Raw genomic sequence first — 18,235 nt, 5'->3', positions numbered from 1 at the left:
AAAAAGAATCTCTGAAAAGGGCAATATTGGGACCCCTATTCATCAACACAGAGAGAAACGATCCATCACAGCTTGGTCTCCAGAGCCACAGTGGATAATTGCCCAGTGGCCCCTCTTTCCTCTCCTCCAGTCCACCAGTCCAGTCCCTGTTTGCACTCAGTGCCATGGTCTCTCCTCACAATGGGAGAGGCACATGAGGAGCAATAAGGCATGGAAGGGAATAAATGGGACCTCACCTAGAGAGTGCACACTGTTCCCTCAGGTTTTTGTTAATGGTACTCTTAGAGCAGGATCTCTTCCTGCACAGCTGTTTCCATAATCTGGTTTCCACCTGAACGGAGTCCCTTTGCCAATGACAGGGAAATGAATGGCAGTATCTCTCTCTCTGCAATATATTCTCTAATTCTGTGATGAGAGTAAAAGGCACTCCTTGTGCATTTCCAGTCCATATCCTAAATACAGAAAGGATCTGACAGCCAAGATGCAGACTGTGTAAGTTGAGTTACCAGAGCCAGAAGATGTTACAAGAGCCAGCAGTGGGTTTTCATCTCTGTGACACAATTCAGCAAAAAGGCACTGAATTTTGTAACTTTTTTGAAGGATTCTCACTACAAGTTAAGCAGAGACTATTTCATTGGTAACTGCAGGTACACTCTTATGACTAAAAAATGTATCAGGACATTTATCTAGATACCACAAAAGTGGGCTAAGAAAGAGAGAACCTTTTTTTTTCTTTTGTACTTTTAAAATAATTTGAGGAAATTCCAAAACTTTGAGTATTGCAGGCAACTAACACTGATTACAAAACAGAATATTGTTTAAATTTCTAGACTGCAGATAAATATACCAGCTGAGGCTTCATAAATTGCATTTGCAATTTCTGATAAAACATGGTCTAAAAGCTTCAGGTACTAAGGGATATGAAAGAATAGTACATGGTCCTTCACCTCTCTCTGTAACTGCCCAATTTTCTTGAAAGTCTTCCTGCTAAATGCCTTCCCTTTTCTCTCAAATAAATCAAAGATAGTGACAGGCATTGATACAGTTAAATATTTCCACTTTGTTGGAACAAAATAAACAGTTAATAACCAGAGCTCCTCACAGTTATAAATGCCATCACCTGGCTCTCACAACCTGCTCTTGCAAGGGAGGAGGTGACATTGAGCTTGCAGAACAAAGAAAGAGCATTTACCTGATGAGCTGAAGAAAAACCTTTACATAAGGCAGCCTCCATGAAAGCACTGACTGAGCAATGTGCTTGCTGCATGCTGCCTTTACTCCAGATGTTAACTGGATTACAGTTGCACTCGTGATAAATTGGGATATTTTTCCAAATGTGAAGGTATTCCAAATCACTATTTCCTGCACTATTGGCTCTGCATTCAAGGCAACAAGCAGATGCAGAGAAACGACTATGAACAAACAGAATTCATCCTGTTGTTCCCAGGGGCTGGGTAAACAGGCAGAAGCAATGTGTCTGGCCAAGAGAGGAAGATTTCTGCTCCTATGAGTGAGGAAAGGTGAAGGTTCCTGAGCACACAGCTTCCTGAGGGGCCACATCTGGCCACCAGGAGCTTAGAAACTGGTGTTTGCATCTCCCATCATGATGGAACCAGTATACATGTGTAGTAATCATGGTAATTAAAGAGCACTGCATCCCTGGGGAATTCCATTCCTCCCTGACAGGAGCAGCCTTGCAGAGCCCCAAACACAACCACTTCTTGCAGTACAGGGCTGACAGTCCCTTCTTGAAATGAAGGCTTCCAGCACCTTTTAAGCATTACTGAGCTTCGCAGAGGCAACTTCCTAAGACTAAAATCATCAAACAATAAAACTTCCTGTTCAAGATTGCCGTTACGGTTTTACTTGGCAGTGTACCACGTGCTGCAGAGAGAGGAGGAGAGAGATTGTGTGAGCACCTGAGGGTGCTGCCCGGCCACACAGGGAAGGAAGGCTGGTGCTGCGGGGCCCTGGGAGTCGCAGCAGTGCCTGCAGGGGGTGGAGACACGGCAGCGGGCCCACCATTAACACCATGCTCTCGGGGATCCTCGTGGTGCTCTTCCTCATCCCCATTGCTGATGTAACAGGTAACAAAAACCCCCCACATTTCAATCCTTTCCCCTATTTTTTCCTCACTTTGAAGGTCTGGGAAAGGGGAGAGGCAGCATGCTGCAATCGGATCAACCTGAGATAACCAAGAGGCTAATTTTTCTTCTGCCAGAAGCATCCCTCCAAGATGAGACACAAGAGCTTTCTTTTAATTTGACTTCTCTCTAGATCCATTTGGAAATTGCATGCATAGGTAGAGGGATGTTTATTTCACCTCCCCCCTGGGTTTAACAAGTTCTGCTCACAAGCGCCTTGTCTTGGGGGCAGTGGGTCTGAGCAGACCTGGTGCCAGCACCTGTCTTGGGGCAGACTCTCCACATCCCCAAATCTTCTTCTAAAGCTTTAGGTTTCCCCATGGCCTGGCTTGGTGTCATGGGCTCCGGTGCTGAGTGCAACAACATCCTCACAGTATTAGCAAATAAATGCTCAAAAGCAGAGTTGCTTACTGAGGTTAAAGATAGAAGGATGGGACTTGCCAAGTTTCTGATTTTTGCATTGTTTAGTGGTTTACCGATACTTACTAGACATCTAGTTTCTTTCTGAAGATCTTCAGGAAAAAAAATCTTTTTGAGATTTTGGAATCCTGAATCTTAGTGAACCTTCCTGACTCTTCAGTTGTTGTGGCTGAGGGTATTTATCTTGGTGTTGGCTTGCTGATGTAGTGTTCCTATGTTCAGACCTAACACGTCTTTCCAATGGGTACATTTAAGGCAAAGCAAGGCAAGAGATGCTGGCTTTTGCTGGGATAATCTTGAGACAGACAATTTTTCAGACTGCTGGCTGTTAACTTCTCCGAATATCAGTGTTTTGTATTTTCCAGGGAAGTTACAAATAGGAGTAAAAATCTGGTTTCCAGAACAAAATTTTTAATGTAGAGAACATCTTAAAAAGTCACTTTTTCTAGTATGAGAGATGCAACTGAATATATTTTTTCTTATTTCTACATTATTCTTCTGTAGTTCTTTTCCTTAGTGAAGGCATTGTAGTTTGCATGACACTGTGATACACATTTTTTAAGAAATCATAGGGTTTTTTTCCTTGTCCTTCCCAATGTTTACAATTCTGTGTTTGCAATATCATAATTATTTCCACAGCAGGCCCCTGGATTGTCAAAGAAGACACTAATTCCAGGAGGGGATAAGTATCAGCAGTAGGTTAACAGTTCTGAACACATTTCCATGAGGTGTGAACAGCTTTTAAGCTGTGCTTTTGAATTGCAACAAAATAAATCACAGTGTGTGGTTCTCAGACACTGGCGTTATGCCATGGCTTTATAGACACACATACACTTGCTTTGCATGAAGACCTTGTATTTCTCCAGCAGACTCACCAAGATTGTACAATTTCTTAAAGAGAAGAGAGGTCATTTGCTTCTCAGGGCTCTCATCCTTTCCCCATCTATTTTCTTCTCTCTTCATTTTCAAGATAAGCGGTCCTTAGTACATGGAAAACATTAAGGCAGGTCAAAACCCTGCAGGACTTCCTCAAGCCATGAAGTGCACTATAAGCCTCAGGTATTTTGGTTTGGGAAAATCCACAGAATTCATCCTGTTGTTAGACTATACCAGTGGCTGTTGCAGGTTGAGTTTAAATCATATAAAAAGGACCTGAAATACTAGTTCAGTCATTTCCCTTACGCAGAAACACTAATGTTTGCAAAGTTTGTCCTCCTCCCTTTTTTGTTGGCTAAATAATTACCTTGCTGTGGGCTGTCAGAGAGGCAGCTAGATCAAAGATCAGGTGCCTGATATTTTGTGAAATAAGTAATATAAGGAGGTTCCCACTGCAGTGTACCACAACTGACCTCATCTTTTTACTATCCACATAACCTTCTGGCTTATGGTCTCTGGGGGTTAAAATCAACTTCTAACACAGCCAGATTACCAGAATGCAAAAGATGGATGGATATGAGGCGAAGTTAGGCGAGAGTAGGATGACATCAACTAATTCCTGTTTTAAAAAAACAAATCACAAACTGCCAAGAAAAACCCCTGTGTTCACACTGGGTTTGATTAAAGCAAGAGTGTCACCTGGGCTTTCTGGAGTACTCCTGCAGTACTTGCAGCAAAGCAGGAAAAAGCCAGAAGGAGAGGATCCCCCCAGCTGCCTATCACACAGCTGGGTGGCCTTGAACCAAAGTGAATGAGAAGGACCCTTGTATCTGGGAAAGAAGAGTAAGCATAATTGAACAACAAACCAGCAACAGCAAAAACAAAATAGCTTTGTTTATAACATACCTGTGTGCCTTTCTGCCTGTGGCTTAAACAAATTCCTTTCAGTTTTTTCATTTAGGTTTTCCCCTGTACCCCCAGGGAGTTAGGTGGGCCATTTTTTTTCCTGTGCTTACAGAAATGCCAACTTATTTTAGATACTTTGCTCTGGAAAATAGCTTCTTGAAGTCAGCTGGCATAAAAAAAGAAGAAGAGTACTAAATATTTTAGCAGAATATTTTTTTCCAATAGCTGATGATGATTCATGAAGAATTCTGGTGGAAAAAAAAAAGCAACACCTCAAAATAGTTATTTTCCATACTTTGTCAACTCTATTTCACTTTCTTGGCAAATAGAAAAAATAAAAAACTTCAATGAAGTTTTGCTTGCGTTGGGTTCAATGATCAGAGTCAGTATTTTACAGATATTATAGATGGATGGCATTTTGTTTCATGATCCAAAACCCCCTCACATGTGATTACAAGAAATATTCAACACTACAAATAATCTAAAAACATCTTAACAAGCATTCAGAGATCTTACCATTGCATATAAATCCTAAGATCCTGAGAAGGCTTGCAGCCTGTGTACACTGACTGAAATGATTTTACAGTTTTAAAGTCACTGCTTTTTGAAACTGTAAACAATTATTTTTCATAACTGGTATTTTCTTGGCTGGGTAAGGCCAAGATGCAGATATTTATTACTACACAGATGGCTGAACACAGCTCTGAAGTGGCAATCATAACCCTGCTTAGAGGAATGGAAACACCAACTAAATGTTTCAGAGTTTCCCCATTTAACAAACCCAAAGTGACACTTATTAGGAAAAACTGTCTCTGTGAAGGCAAAAGCAGCCTCAGCCCATGTTTGCTTGGAATGGGCTAGATCCTACTAAGAACGTAGTCAAATCCTATTCAGATCACCCGGGAAGTGAGGGATGTTAGGCATTACTCTGTCATCCCCATGAAACTAGCACACATTTTAGTATGACTGACTTTCTTCAATTCAAAACAATCTCCAAGTCCAGAGGAGGAGGATGACAGCAGGGCTTCTCCAGCATGCCGGTGGGGTAAGCTTGCCTTGCCCCCGTTGGCATTGCAGCCCAACCAGTTCCTGTGGTGCTAATGAGTTCTTCCTATAAATGAAAACAAAAATATCTCCTTTAATTTAGATTTCAACTAATTTGTGACAGTAGATTTGGTGCTTAGCTTCAATCATGTAGGAGCTGTCTTCATTTAATGACCCACAAATGAGCATTTCCCACTGCTCAGCCAGTGTCCATCCGAGCATCAGCAGCATGGAGCTGGGTTATCAAGCCTAGCTTGCAACACAAGGCAAGCAGAATGGATTATAAATACAAGAGGTGAAAATAAGTTGAAGAAATTTATCATTTTAGGCGGGTGTATCAAAAGAGACTAGTTGCCAATTAGCACTGTGTCATGGCAGGGACATAAATAGTCCAGAGCTGTAGTTAAACAGGGGAGTTCAAGGCATGAACTCTCAGGTCTAAACATCAGGAATACAGGTTAGCTGATGACACCAAAAGAGAGGGGGGTAAGTCATTGAGGTCTGCAGAAGAGTCTAAATAATATCTGAAGGCAGTCCCTCAGGGATGGGATTTTCAGTGTTTTCTGACTTTCCTCTGGCCACAGAGAAAATATGATCAGCCTGAGCAATAAACATCCATTAGTTTTTGTAAGTAGTTGCAATGAAAACAGGCAAGCATTTTTTTAAGTGTTACGCTTCTGTCTGTTCTGGGACCCTATTTTGGTTGTCAGCTCTGAGACAGAAAAGGTGTATTCAGTCCCTGTGACAATCAGAGTTGTAGTAGTGCACAAATACTGCAAAGCAGTAGAATAACTCTGTCTCAAGTGAGATGTGTAGAATTCAGCTGTGCTAAAGGTGGGAAAATTCTGCTGCAGACTTGCAAACTGCCACACAGGCCAAAGATCAATTTTCTGGCCCACAGAAATATGATCAAATACCTTGTCTAAAGCAGTGGAATCCAAACCTCACCCCTTACTAGAATGCCTTATAAGCCTATGTGAGAGCTTTTGTCGGAAAATGCTGATTCAAGGAAACCAAACTGTTTTGCTGACATGTCTTCATTTTGATGAAAACTCACCACAGGCACCACCTTGAGTAAAGACTCGCTTTCTTACTCTCTTACTTAGCCACTCTGTCCTAGGATTCGAAGATCCTTGTCTCTTTCTATTGGAAAGCCTGGAAATGTTAATCCTTCAATCAAAGTTTCACAGTGTTTTGGTTGCCTGGACATGGAATTTCAGAGCTGTTATGAGCTCTCCTCCACTCCCTCACTAACAATGCTGAGCAAAGAGATGCAAGGAGGGTAGGCTACAGTCTTTCTTTGCTAAAGATAGGCAGTAGGAGCATTCCCTGTCTCACATCTCCTTCTCTCATTTGAAGCAAGGGCTGGTAAATGAGACTTTCAATAAGAGAATTAACAACTTCAGCAGTTTCACAAGTTCTGCTGATAACAGGAGAACCTACTAGCCAAAGGTTGTTTTTACTACCCACACCTTAGCACTGGTCCTTGCCATCTCATGCATCTCTTGTGTTTACTTTCACATTCATCCCAAAGGAGTATCCTGCTCAAGAGGCATCTTTTTGTGCAGGCATGACTACAGTAAGCATCATTTGGTCCTAAATATTGTTAAAAACAGTTTTAAACACTAATTTTCTGGGCATTCTGGTTCTGGCCTCCTTCCCACTTCACTTCCCTTACTAGCCTTTTTGAAGTCTCGCACATGGATTAAGTAGAAAGAATCTATGTTTGTACCACGTTTTGAGGACAAGAGGCACAATTGTCATTCTAAAAGCCACAGTGATTCTCAGGGATCTGTAAAAGACTATCCAGATCTCATATGAGCTGAGCTTGCATAAAGACTTAAGCAGTCATATAAAAGCTTTGGCAAGTCTCTAGATTAAGAGCCACAACTCCCTTCCTCTTACTTAGGTGTCATCATTTGGAAAGAAGGGCCTCATTTGTGCAGGATGGCTTTTCTTGGAAGAAGTTGTCACTCTGCATAGTCCTTGCTATGTTTCATTGTTTGGCAGATGATAGCACAGAGGTCTACATGTCAGAAAACATTTCCTGTTTATGTATCAGTCTGGTCAATTAAAATTCAATTATACATTCATGTGACATGCTTTTTTCAGGCTTTTTTCAAGTGCTAAGTGCCAATGCAGTGTCAGATTAGTCAGCTCCTGAGTCCCTTGAGAGATTAAGAATCTACTACAGCTGCTGGCTAGAGAAATTACTTATTTTACATTAAAATTATAGCAGTTCATGCTTTTAGTATTCATTGCCCAAGGTCCAAACCCTTGAAATGATTCAGCAAATCCACCTGCAAACCCTTCAGGAGTCCTTGAATTAAAAAGAAAATGTATAAATAATATTCTCTTATCTGACTGCAGTGTCAATTCATAGTATTTTCACTCCATAACGTTCCCCAGGAAACTGCTGGCTAAGTAAAGGATAGACTAAGAAGGCCTTAGGTATACACACAAGCACACAGGTGCAGACTAGGCTTCTGAGCTCTGATGTTACATCTTAATCACAGGCCACTGTCCCTGCTAGTGTTCTGACTGAAGAAAAACACTCTTGATCTCAGTCTCCCCTAGAGACTGTGTAATATTATTTACATGCAGGTGGATTGCTGCAACAGTAGTTCCTGTGAGAAACTGCTTCTGTAGATGGGTGGTTTTGTACTCCCAGGTGGGGAGTGTCAGCAGGGGAGAGGAGATATGGAGAAGAGTTGCATGGGAGGATGTGGGATTCTGAAATCTCATACTATATTTTATAAACAAGTGCTCTTCTCACTTTCTCCCCTCCCTTCTAGAAAACAAGATTTTAGTGGCTCAGCATCCTTTGCTCATTGTAACTAACCAAACTGCAACTCTAGTTTGCAACTACACATACAATGGGACAGGGAAGGAATTTCGAGCTTCTCTACACAAAGGAACGGACAGTTCAGTTGAAGTTTGCTTTATTTCATGGAATGTAACCAAAATTAGGAGCAATTCAACTCAAGAATTCAACTGCCAGGGGGATCATGATAAAGACAAAGTCATCTTCAATCTTTGGAACATGAATGCCAACCAAACTGACATCTACTTCTGTAAAATTGAAGTCATGTATCCACCCCCATACGTCTACAATGAGAAGAGCAACGGGACTGTCATTCATGTGAAAGGTAAGCTGAGAAACCTCTGTAGGCCAATATCCTCCCTATACACACTCCCTACATAATGGCTGGAGGCAGTTTGTTTCCTTAAAAAAAAAAAAGTTGGATTGCCTGGTAAAATTACATTCCTGCTCTGGACTTCCTGAAGAAGAGATCTTAAAATGATGATTAGTAAAAATGACACATTGGAATAAGGAATAAATAAGCAGAGATTGGTGGTTTTAATTTCATGTACTTAAAGTATTCTTTCCTCTTTCCTTAAAGAGACACCCATCCAAATACAAGAGCCTCAGTCTACAATTCCTTTGTGGATTCTGGCAACAGTGACTGGCATTCTTGCACTCTACAGTATGCTAATAACAGCAGGTTTTTTTAACTATTGGGTAAGAAACTTGTATTTTCCTTTGCTCTGTATGCTCTAGTAGTTCATTTCTCAGGCTATACTTGCCATGTTTACCACTAACTCAGTGATACAGTGTTGTCAGTGCCCTGCACACCAGCAATTCTGGGACACCTCTGCCAGCTGAACTTGTCAGGGAAATCTAGAACTACAAGCATTTCTGGCAAAACCCTATGAGACTATACTGACAGGAGCTCACCTACAATAAAACAATCTATAGGCAGCCCTCAGCCCAGGACCATCTCCACTTGTGTCTTGTGCCTATGCAGCAATTCCCTTGAGCAACCACTATTTCTGGCAGCTTGACTACAAGGGAGTAGGAGCACCTGGATCTCAGTAGTCCCTTGTCTGTACGTCAACAGTAAGAAAGCTGAGACAGCCTTATGGCTCATAATTTTTACTTTCTAATCTCTTTGGAGAGTTGACTGGCCCAAGCTGCATCCAATTCTCCTCCTGGCATGATACAGGGGCAGCAGAAGGACATTTTCCTTGACAATTCTTAGGACTTGATCTCCAGAGCCAATTTACACTAACTCCATGTGAGAAAGACTTGAACATAGAGATCTCAATTCCTTCCACTCTGACTTTCCCCTCTATTTTTGCTGTTAAATAGCAATTTTCAACACAATGATTATGAGGTAGCCTGTATAAAGGGTCCAGAGTCCCTGCCAGGTTAAATGTTGCATGTATACAGAAAGCCACTGTCCCTGCTAGCTGAAGCTTAAGATCTGCTAAGTGTTTCACAAAAGGACACTTTCTCAATCTGTGGCTATTTCTAATGGAAAACAATCAAAGAGGGCACTGCCGCAGGAAAATGGAAAGGCCAGTTAAGTGGTTCTTCTTTGTGCCCTATTGTAGAGGCTGACTGAGGAGAGCTGAGAGGATTACTCGAGTAGCTGCTGGTGTTACAGTGCTGTGCTGCAGATGAGATGCTATAGCTTCAAATCCATCATTTACAATCTGAACCATTTTCTCTGTGCTATATTCATTTGCTACCTAACGGCTTCACACTTTGCCACTAACATGTCTGCCCCCAGCAAGGGTGACAGGGCTGCATTGCCATGTGTGCTGTTTGCTGCATGATTTTTTACCTGCTGTTGTTACTGCTAGTAGTATTTTTCAGATAATATGTATTCTAATTGTGGATGTATTTAGAATGTTGTTGAATGTAAATACAGCTGCCTAGAAGACACTGTGAATTGTAAAAAAAGTTCCTAATTGTGGTACTTGACGGACATGGCAAGCCTGATCGGTTCCTGAAAGCAGCTAAAGATTTGTCTGTTTTCATACAGTTCTGCCTTCCCTGAAGGAAAACTGCTTTCCATTGCAATCCTGTAACAGCCCAACAGTCACTCATGCTAGCAAAATGTCTTTCTCCCATGCAAAACTACCTCCTAGGTGAATCAGAAATCCTGTATTATGGAGATGAACACAGAGATAAAGCTTTTTAACTAATGCTCTACATGCACTGACTGCATTACATGGCTTAAGCAGTATGTAACTCACATTCAACCCTTTGCATCTATATAACATTTATGTTAAAAAGCTTAAAATATTTCATAGTAACTGCCCCACTCTGCACATACAACATAATTCAGCCATCAGATTTTCTAATGCAAACCTCCTCCAATTCCACAGCATCATATGCATGTATACTGCAGCATATGCAACTATTTCTGTCCATGGGAAGGAAATTTCAGTAAAAAGGAGATCACAAAAGAGGGTATGATCACTATTAAGGAAAAATCATGGAATCACTTTACTTACCCCTGATCAATAAAGCCTTAAGCTATGTAAAAAACACCAAGCTTTTGCACAGCCTGCAGCAGTCAGAGGCTGAAATGCTGCTGTAGCCACATATTTCCTCTGTGATTTTAGGCAAATTATTTTACCTGTCTTCTGCTACTCTTATTTCTAAAAGAGCTGATTCTTCCCTTGTCTCACAGGGGCATTATAAGCAGGAATCCAACAGTAGAAATAAGATTTTTGAGGCCCAGATTAGGAGACATAGAAGATTAACATCAGCTCTGATTCTTTCACTCCTTGAGAAGGTTCAGAACAACATATGCATTGTGTATTACTGCTGTAAATAGTAGGAAAATCATAGTCTGAGCTGATTTTTCATGCTCTTATTCTGTTTGAGTTAAGCTAATTTCTCTTTACTTCCTAATAAATGAGGGCAGCCTTTACAGCTCAAACTCTGTTTCTGCTGAATCATTCCACAGATGAGAGAGGCAAGATGATGGTAAGAGGCATCAGTTTGTATCCTTGGCGTATAGCATTCCTTCACATGAAGAACTAACACTGTTAATCTCCCACCAGATAAGCTGGAGACTTACTTTTAGGTTGGGCAAATTCCATAGATTATTTGATGAGAACATGTGTTCTATTTCCTTTGTAAATGTATTTAAACCTGAAGCCGCCTTACAAATATGCCTGCTTCCCTGAATAGGGACCTAGGGCCAGAACTGTCAGCAGTTAACATGAGAGTTTTCACAGTTGTCTTCCCCCTTCTCCCGCAGCAGAAATCCAAGAAGCGTATGTACCATCAGAGCGACTACATGAACATGACTCCCCGGCACCCTCCGTACAAGAACAAGGGTTACCCGTCCTATGCACCAACGCGGGACTACACCGCCTATCGGTCCTGGCAGCCCTGATCCCACTGGGAGCCTCGCGCGCTTCCGGGCAGACACGTGCTCTGGGGCATGGAAGGAAGGACAGCCTCTCACCTTCTCATCGTATTTGTTGCTATTGATTACAGACACCTACAACATAGCAAGTATTAACTAAACTTTGATCTACTAAAAGAAAATCCAGACCAACAAACCAATAGAAAAAGGGGGGATGGAAGGGGGGAAGTAAAAAAAAAGATTTTTTCTCCATGATGGCTGAAAATGAGGCACAGCTTGTGTTGAGGGTTGTCAGTGGATAAGATGGAAAGACGGCATCAGACCTCAGAGCTGGTTTCTTCGTAACACTTGTGGTTTTGCTCAGCTGTTGGAAGAAGCAGAAACTTCTGATCTTTTCCAATTACTACTACCTTAGATTTAACCCTTAATTTCCTTCCCTGTATGTGTAATCCTCCGATTGTTGCTGTTAAACCTGGCAAAATGTAAAAAATAATCTTTTTTTCTCTGTAAGACAAAGACACAGTTTGAAGTTTAAAACACATGCTTAAAAGAAAGAGGAAAAGGTCAGTCAGAAGGCATCCAGGCTATTACGCTATGGAGTAAATGATCTGCCAGGACAAATCAAGCTAATAGAAAACTACTAAACCTTCAACATGTGAGTCCTTAGGCTGGACACTTTGTTAATGTTCATAAGGCCATCTGCAGTCATGTCCAAGCAACTCCACAGACTGAAAAAGCAAGCAACCTGAAGACAAAATCAAGACAAGTGGGAGAGGAAGAAAGGTATCTTCATTGTGAACAACCCCATTTCTTCTTTGTTTGCCTTCTGCATCAAGGGAATGCAAAGTCATATATGAAGCATTAGAAACAGAGAGCTCAGATTTTGAGAAGATTTTTACTTTTATTTTTGAATTTGAGATTTCAGAAGGTATTCTCCTGAGTCCTCCTGAAAATTCATGCACATCTTCTGGCACCTAGGTTGTACCAGAGCTCTTTTGAAAATCTGGGTCAAGTTATTAATAACTAAAGACCACTTAAATTCTTTTCCCATAAGTATCTGGTTTTTGGGGTGTGAGAGGATTCTTCATTCTCAGCATTGTAAATTGGACATGCAAGTTCTCAGACACCTGCAGGACCTGCTCTGGGCACTTTGTGGAACTTTGTGTTATCTGGAAGTTGCTTTTCTCTCTAAAGATGTTCTTCAGGGCTGCTCCATGCCAGAGCAGGAAAAAGTCATTAGCAAAACATGATCCATTCTTTCAATCTAGTATATTTACAATAACAGGACATCCTAAATTGTAAATGGGGTTGCCTTGGCATAAAATCCCTTTTCATACTGAGGAGAAAATGTTTATTTTATAAAGACTGCTGAATAAACAATCTAAAAAAACCACATTCCCATCTTGAAATAAAATCTGGATTGTACAACATTTAATTTCCTTCAAACTAGTATAAGAATATTCTTTCTTTGAGGAGGCAGGACGAAAGTAGAGATGTGGAAGCATGACAACAATCTACTTTGATGTCTTAAGCCAAGAAAACAACTTTGGCACTTCCAAATTGGCAGGTTTTTTTGAGTTTGCTGACTGGGCCTCAAACCTTCCACTCTGAGTCTTATATCACCATGAGCCATGTTCCTGGAGGGTGCTGTGCCACCTCTGAGCAGCCGTGAGGTGCCCCCTGCCCCAGCCAGGGACAGCAACATCCCAATGGCAATGGTAAACAAAGCCCAAGAGGCAGTGCTGGGCCGTCAGCATGAGAATCCAGTCATGAACCTGGCAGGCCCTGAGAGCCTTGGTCTGGTTCCGTTCAGCAAACTCAAAAGCTTATGATTGAACCAAAGAACTTCAAAACAAAGTCTGATTTATTTCTTCTCCTTTCCCCTCACCACATTTACAAACACTCCAAGGCTGACACTTTTCCACATACAGTTTTCACTCTCTTTTCCTGAAAAGCCCTCACTGCACCTTTGTGCTGCAGCTGAGGCAGCTTGGAGCATGTGCACAAAGCAGAGGGGTGGGAGCCCGGAAGGACATATTGGCATCGCTGCATGGTCCCAGCCTGGCCCTCCTTGCTGGCACTGACAGAGGGATGCTAATGCCTTGCCACCTCCCTCCTTACTTGGAGGGGAGATATGAATGATCCCGTGCTGGGGCACCCAGCCACTTCCAGCAGAGAGCAGCAGGCTGAGCACAGCTCTCTGTCAGGGTATGGCACTGTCTCACCAATTGCCAGGCTGTCACTGTGTGGCACAATGACACAATGACATGTATGATCACATGGAAAACCACAACTTCTAGTACAAGGTGAGATGGCAAATGTGTATCAAACCCATGAAACAGAATGAATGTTCTTTGTATAAACTGCATATATACATATTTAGGTATAGATGCATCTATTTCATTGCATATATATTCCCTAGAGTTTTATTATACTTTTGGCAATCTCCTTTTAAAATTATTAAATAGATACAGTAAATTAAATCTTGAATGAATGTATTAGGCCTGAGGCTAGTCAGAGGAAACTATTGCTTTCTAAAGCAAATATTGGTATAATTTGCTTTCCTTCCCCTAACACTTTTGTACTTTCCATACTTAAAACATACTGGTAGCTCCCAGGACATGATACTGGAAAGTAAGACCTGGAACATCTGCAACAGTATTAACTCATTCAACTGACTAAAAAGGAAGGGGGATACAGGGAAATATCCTAAAATGAAAAAATGAGGAGAATCAGGACATGAGAAGTCCCAGCACTGTGTTAAAATGGACATTGCTGTTATATTAAAGCTCTATAGGGACATGAATTGCAGACTGTTGGAGATGGGATACCCATAAATTCCTTTTATCCACCACCGTAAAGGACTAAAATAAAGTGTTTGCAGAGAAGCAAGTCAGTTAAGCCTGGGTCTGCATATGTGGATCAGCATATTTGACAAGCAGCAATCCTAATTTATTCCATCTGGTTTTAGGCAATACATAACATGCCAGGACAGTCCTGTCCCTCCCTGGCCCTGCCTTTGGGGTCTATATGCTGTTTACGGGATGATGCAAAAAGAAACCTCCCTCTGCTGGAGTTCTGAACTTGGAAACTGTGCCTCATGGAGGGCAGAGGCAAATCAATAGGGTTTTCTGCCTTACACATAGGTTTAAATTCAAATGCAAATATAATCCTGCCAAAGAGTGATTTCATTTTTCATCCTCTTTCCCCCCACTTTTGGGTGTCAATGTCAAATGAACATCTGATCTGCAGTCATCACATCTGAACAGCAATCAACATATGTTGCAAGGGGTCAACCAAGGGTTGTGCAGCTCCAGCCCCCTGCATGCTGATTCCTGTTCTGCACGTCTCCAGCACAGCACAATACAACAGCCTGCCTCTTCTTTGCTTCCAGGAACCAAAGCCCTAGAAGACAAATGCCAAAGGAGGTAGCTTGTGTTATCTCTGCAGTCTTGAACCTTCCCCATCAGGGTGGTCAGGCTTACTAAAGCCAAAAGTCTTGGATGTTCCTTCTAGTCTGAATATTCCAAATTCCAATATCATCCTCCTGTATAACATTTTTTCCCAAATGCCTCTTATTTCTTCCGTAGCTATGAATGTGAACCCTGCAACTCTGCCAAACAATATCATATCTTCCTTCTTTGTGCATCATCTTTTCCCTTTCGTTGCTATTCCAGACTCAGCAGTTCAGGAATCCATCCTATTTGTTAATTTCTAACAGCATTGTGCAGCCTTCCACATGTACTCCTTCCTGACTGGTTACTTGCTTCACAACGACTGTCTTGTATGCCACATTCCTCCTCAGCTTGGGGTAGGGAGTTGCCATAGGAGATTGAAGCCATGTGGTGATTGGATAGGTACATGTTTTCTGTTCTGGATTTGGGGGTCTTTCATCCCTTTGATTTTTCCCATGATCTTCAGATTTTCAGTTGTGCCAAACGGCCACGTGGGGATCCCACACACCACATGCTTCCCACGGTGCATTTAATTTCTGTACATTTCATTTCCTGTGCATAGCAGGCTCTTGGCTATTGCCAAGTTCATTATGCCTGCAGACATGCTCTGACAGCAGAAGCAACTTTGGCTACCGACGGTTTGTTTGACTAATAAAAACATGGTACAAAAAGCTTGAGTTTTAAGAGCACACAGGCAAAGGCTTCAGTGCTAAAGATCAAATCTTTCCATTCTCAGCAAGGCTTTTGCTCTGTGACTGGAAAATGTGTTATGCAAGATGAATCACAGGCCAAGACATAATTTTGTTAGTCACTCATACTAACCAGAAAACAGGTTAGGGTGTTGAGAGCAGGATCAGCTTTGTTAAGGTTCAGTAAAGACTGGGAAGGCTGAAAACAGCATTAAGCAGTAATTTGTAGCCAAAGTCAGTATCTTGAAGTGGCTGTGAGAAGGAAACAAGCTGCCTATCTTGATGCAAATGGGTTGTTCTTCCCAATTAGGTGCTTTTGTTAGAGCATCACATTACAGTATGCTACTATTCCAGCCTCAAGGGCATGCAGATAGTATGATGCGGCCAATTTGGCTGACAGAGTATTAGAAGGCTGCCAATTTTATATTAACCCATTTGCAAAGAAACAAAAAGTTGAATGATCTCAAATTCATGGTGGGTTTTTTGTTTGTTTGCTTTTTTCTTACCAGATCTTCAGAATCAAGGCACTGGTTCTTCCTGCTGCTCCTACTGCTGCTGTTGTTGTTTTATTAAAAATTAAATATAACTTTAGGTCACATAAACTCACCAAGAACACTTCAGTTTCATTCATCTGACCACTGAAATTATGAGGAATTTTCAAATGTCACTGAGTTTTTATAGCCATTGTATCATTATGTGGCTACATCAGTCCTTTTCCCTATTGTCTTCTTATTCCTTCAAGGGAACTATTCTGGATTGGTTGAAATGTTCTCATGGGTTGGAACAAATGTAGTTTTTCAGACAGGAAAGATTACTACCTAACCAGCAAAATCAAAGATGCAAGCAAGCAATTAGTAACAGTTCTGTAGAAATTAACGTAGTGGTTTCAATCTGGTAGGAGGATCAAATAGCCAAAATTTTTTATAATATCCTTTTCCTCTAAAATAAAGAAGTTTAATAAATTATATACTAAAGTACCTTAAAAGACAAGAGATCAGGTTGCGAAATTAAGAAATCAAAGGCAGGAAATGCCCGAAAGAAGCTTTCCTATTCAGCCTCCCTTCTGCCCCCTCGTGTGACCGGAGCGGCTCCTTAAGCTCGCTGCATTTCCCCCCGCTAAGCCGAGCCCACGCCGAGCGGGGCCGGCCGCGCTCCCTCGCAGCGCCGCAGGGAGGCTCCGGGCAGGGCCGGAGCAGCCGCCCAGCGGCCGCAGATTCCGAGAGCAGCTCGAGGCCTTCCCATGGAGGGCTGCAGCAGGGCGCAACTAGCAATCAGGCTGGCTTAGATAATAGCTAAATTAGTGCCCGACAGCCTCCTCAGTGCCCCATTAAATTAGAGCACTCTGTCGTGAGTCAGAATGAACTAATTTTCCTGCTATGCTCGCTGCCTGTGACAGCCCTTGGGCTACTTTAATCTTCAAACACCAGTGGTCAAGATGAGAGCTGATTTATTTTTTTTCCCCATGAAAATGATTAAGTAGATTGCTCACATTTCTTCCTGGGCTTCTCAATCTTCCCCAGTGAAATCAAAACTGGCTGCAGAAAGGAAATTGTTTATCAGTTTGCATAGCTCATCAGCTCCTGATACTTAGGGACAGAGGCTGAAGTCCAGGGTGGAATGATGCCTTTGGGAGCATTATCCTGTCTGTAACTTTTTCTCTCATTAGCTGATTGTCGAAGTAATGCCAGTGTTTTATCTTAACAACAACAAAAAGTGTAAGACTATGAAGATAAAGAATTGGACAGCAGGGGAATAACCTCTCTCCCTCCTGCAGACACTCACAGTTGACACTACTTTCAAGTCCAGCCCCGTAAGGGAGAAGTTCACCCGTAAGAATGGAAGAAGCAAAAGGGGTTAAAGGAGAAATCACTCTGAAACCTCTTTAGTGAAATTCTGGATAAGTCCCTCAGGGAATGGAAATGAACAAACCAGCTGCAGGATGTACTGCACAGCTCAGATTTTTGCTTCTCCCTAGCCATACACTAGAAAGAACTCCCTAGTCCTTCTTGCCTCAAGAAGTACTTTTTACTATCTGGCTGCTCTGCATTATTGAGACATAAGCTGCATTGATGGTGAAAGCCAGGTTAGGTCCTGTGTGTGGGCTTGGGTGCACAGTCAACTCCCAAGAAACTCTTGAGATGAAAGCACAAATTATGTTCAAAAGGCAATGGACAAGCAAACTGTCTGGAAAGGTAGGATGGATGAATGGCTGTCTGCAGGAAAAGGGAAGTTGAGCAACTTCAGAGCTTTCCTCCAGCAACTAGAGAAATCCATTAGTTTGAACTGCAGCTGTAGTGGATTTCCTCCAGTAAAAGCAGCTCTTGGAAGGATGAAGTTATTATTTCAGGACATTTAAGTCAAAATAACCATATTTATGCAAAAAAAGATTTTGAAATATCCTTATTTTTGCCTTTTCTCTTTTCTGTACTAAATGATTACTTACTTAGAAATCCTACATTTAATCTGAAGTATGAAGTTTTTTAAAATCAGCGTTCCTTCGTTGTCCCTTTTTAAATATTTTTTTTAAC

The 18,235-nt window shown here is 41.7% G+C and overlaps 1 protein-coding gene across 1 annotated transcript; it reads left to right on the top strand.

Moving 5' to 3' along the window:
* The first annotated feature begins 1,973 nt into the window (after positions 1-1,973).
* CD28 (CD28 molecule) lies at positions 1,974-11,590 on the top strand. Its single transcript, XM_030952617.1, has 4 exons — positions 1,974-2,087; positions 8,186-8,539; positions 8,795-8,913; positions 11,453-11,590. Exons 1-4 carry the CDS (start codon positions 2,033-2,035, stop codon positions 11,588-11,590), a joined length of 666 nt encoding a protein of 221 aa, XP_030808477.1. The 5' UTR covers positions 1,974-2,032.
* Positions 11,591-18,235: the final 6,645 nt, after the last annotated feature.

This window comes from Camarhynchus parvulus, chromosome 7 (assembly GCF_901933205.1).
Source record: "Camarhynchus parvulus chromosome 7, STF_HiC, whole genome shotgun sequence".
NCBI classification, from domain to species: Eukaryota; Metazoa; Chordata; class Aves; order Passeriformes; family Thraupidae; genus Camarhynchus; species Camarhynchus parvulus.
This window is presented reverse-complemented; position numbering and strand designations above follow the sequence as displayed.

What these genes read in the sequence shown, in the direction of transcription:
- CD28 (XM_030952617.1), top strand. Translation starts at nt 2,033, where the DNA reads ATGCTCTCGGGGATCCTCGTGGTGCTCTTCCTCATCCCCATTGCTGAT. An exon ending in GACTGTCATTCATGTGAAAG is followed by an intron (nt 8,540 to 8,794) that starts GTAAGCTGAGAA and finishes CTTTCCTTAAAG; the next exon opens with AGACACCCATCCAAATACAA. An exon ending in CAGGTTTTTTTAACTATTGG is followed by an intron (nt 8,914 to 11,452) that starts GTAAGAAACTTG and finishes CTTCTCCCGCAG; the next exon opens with CAGAAATCCAAGAAGCGTAT.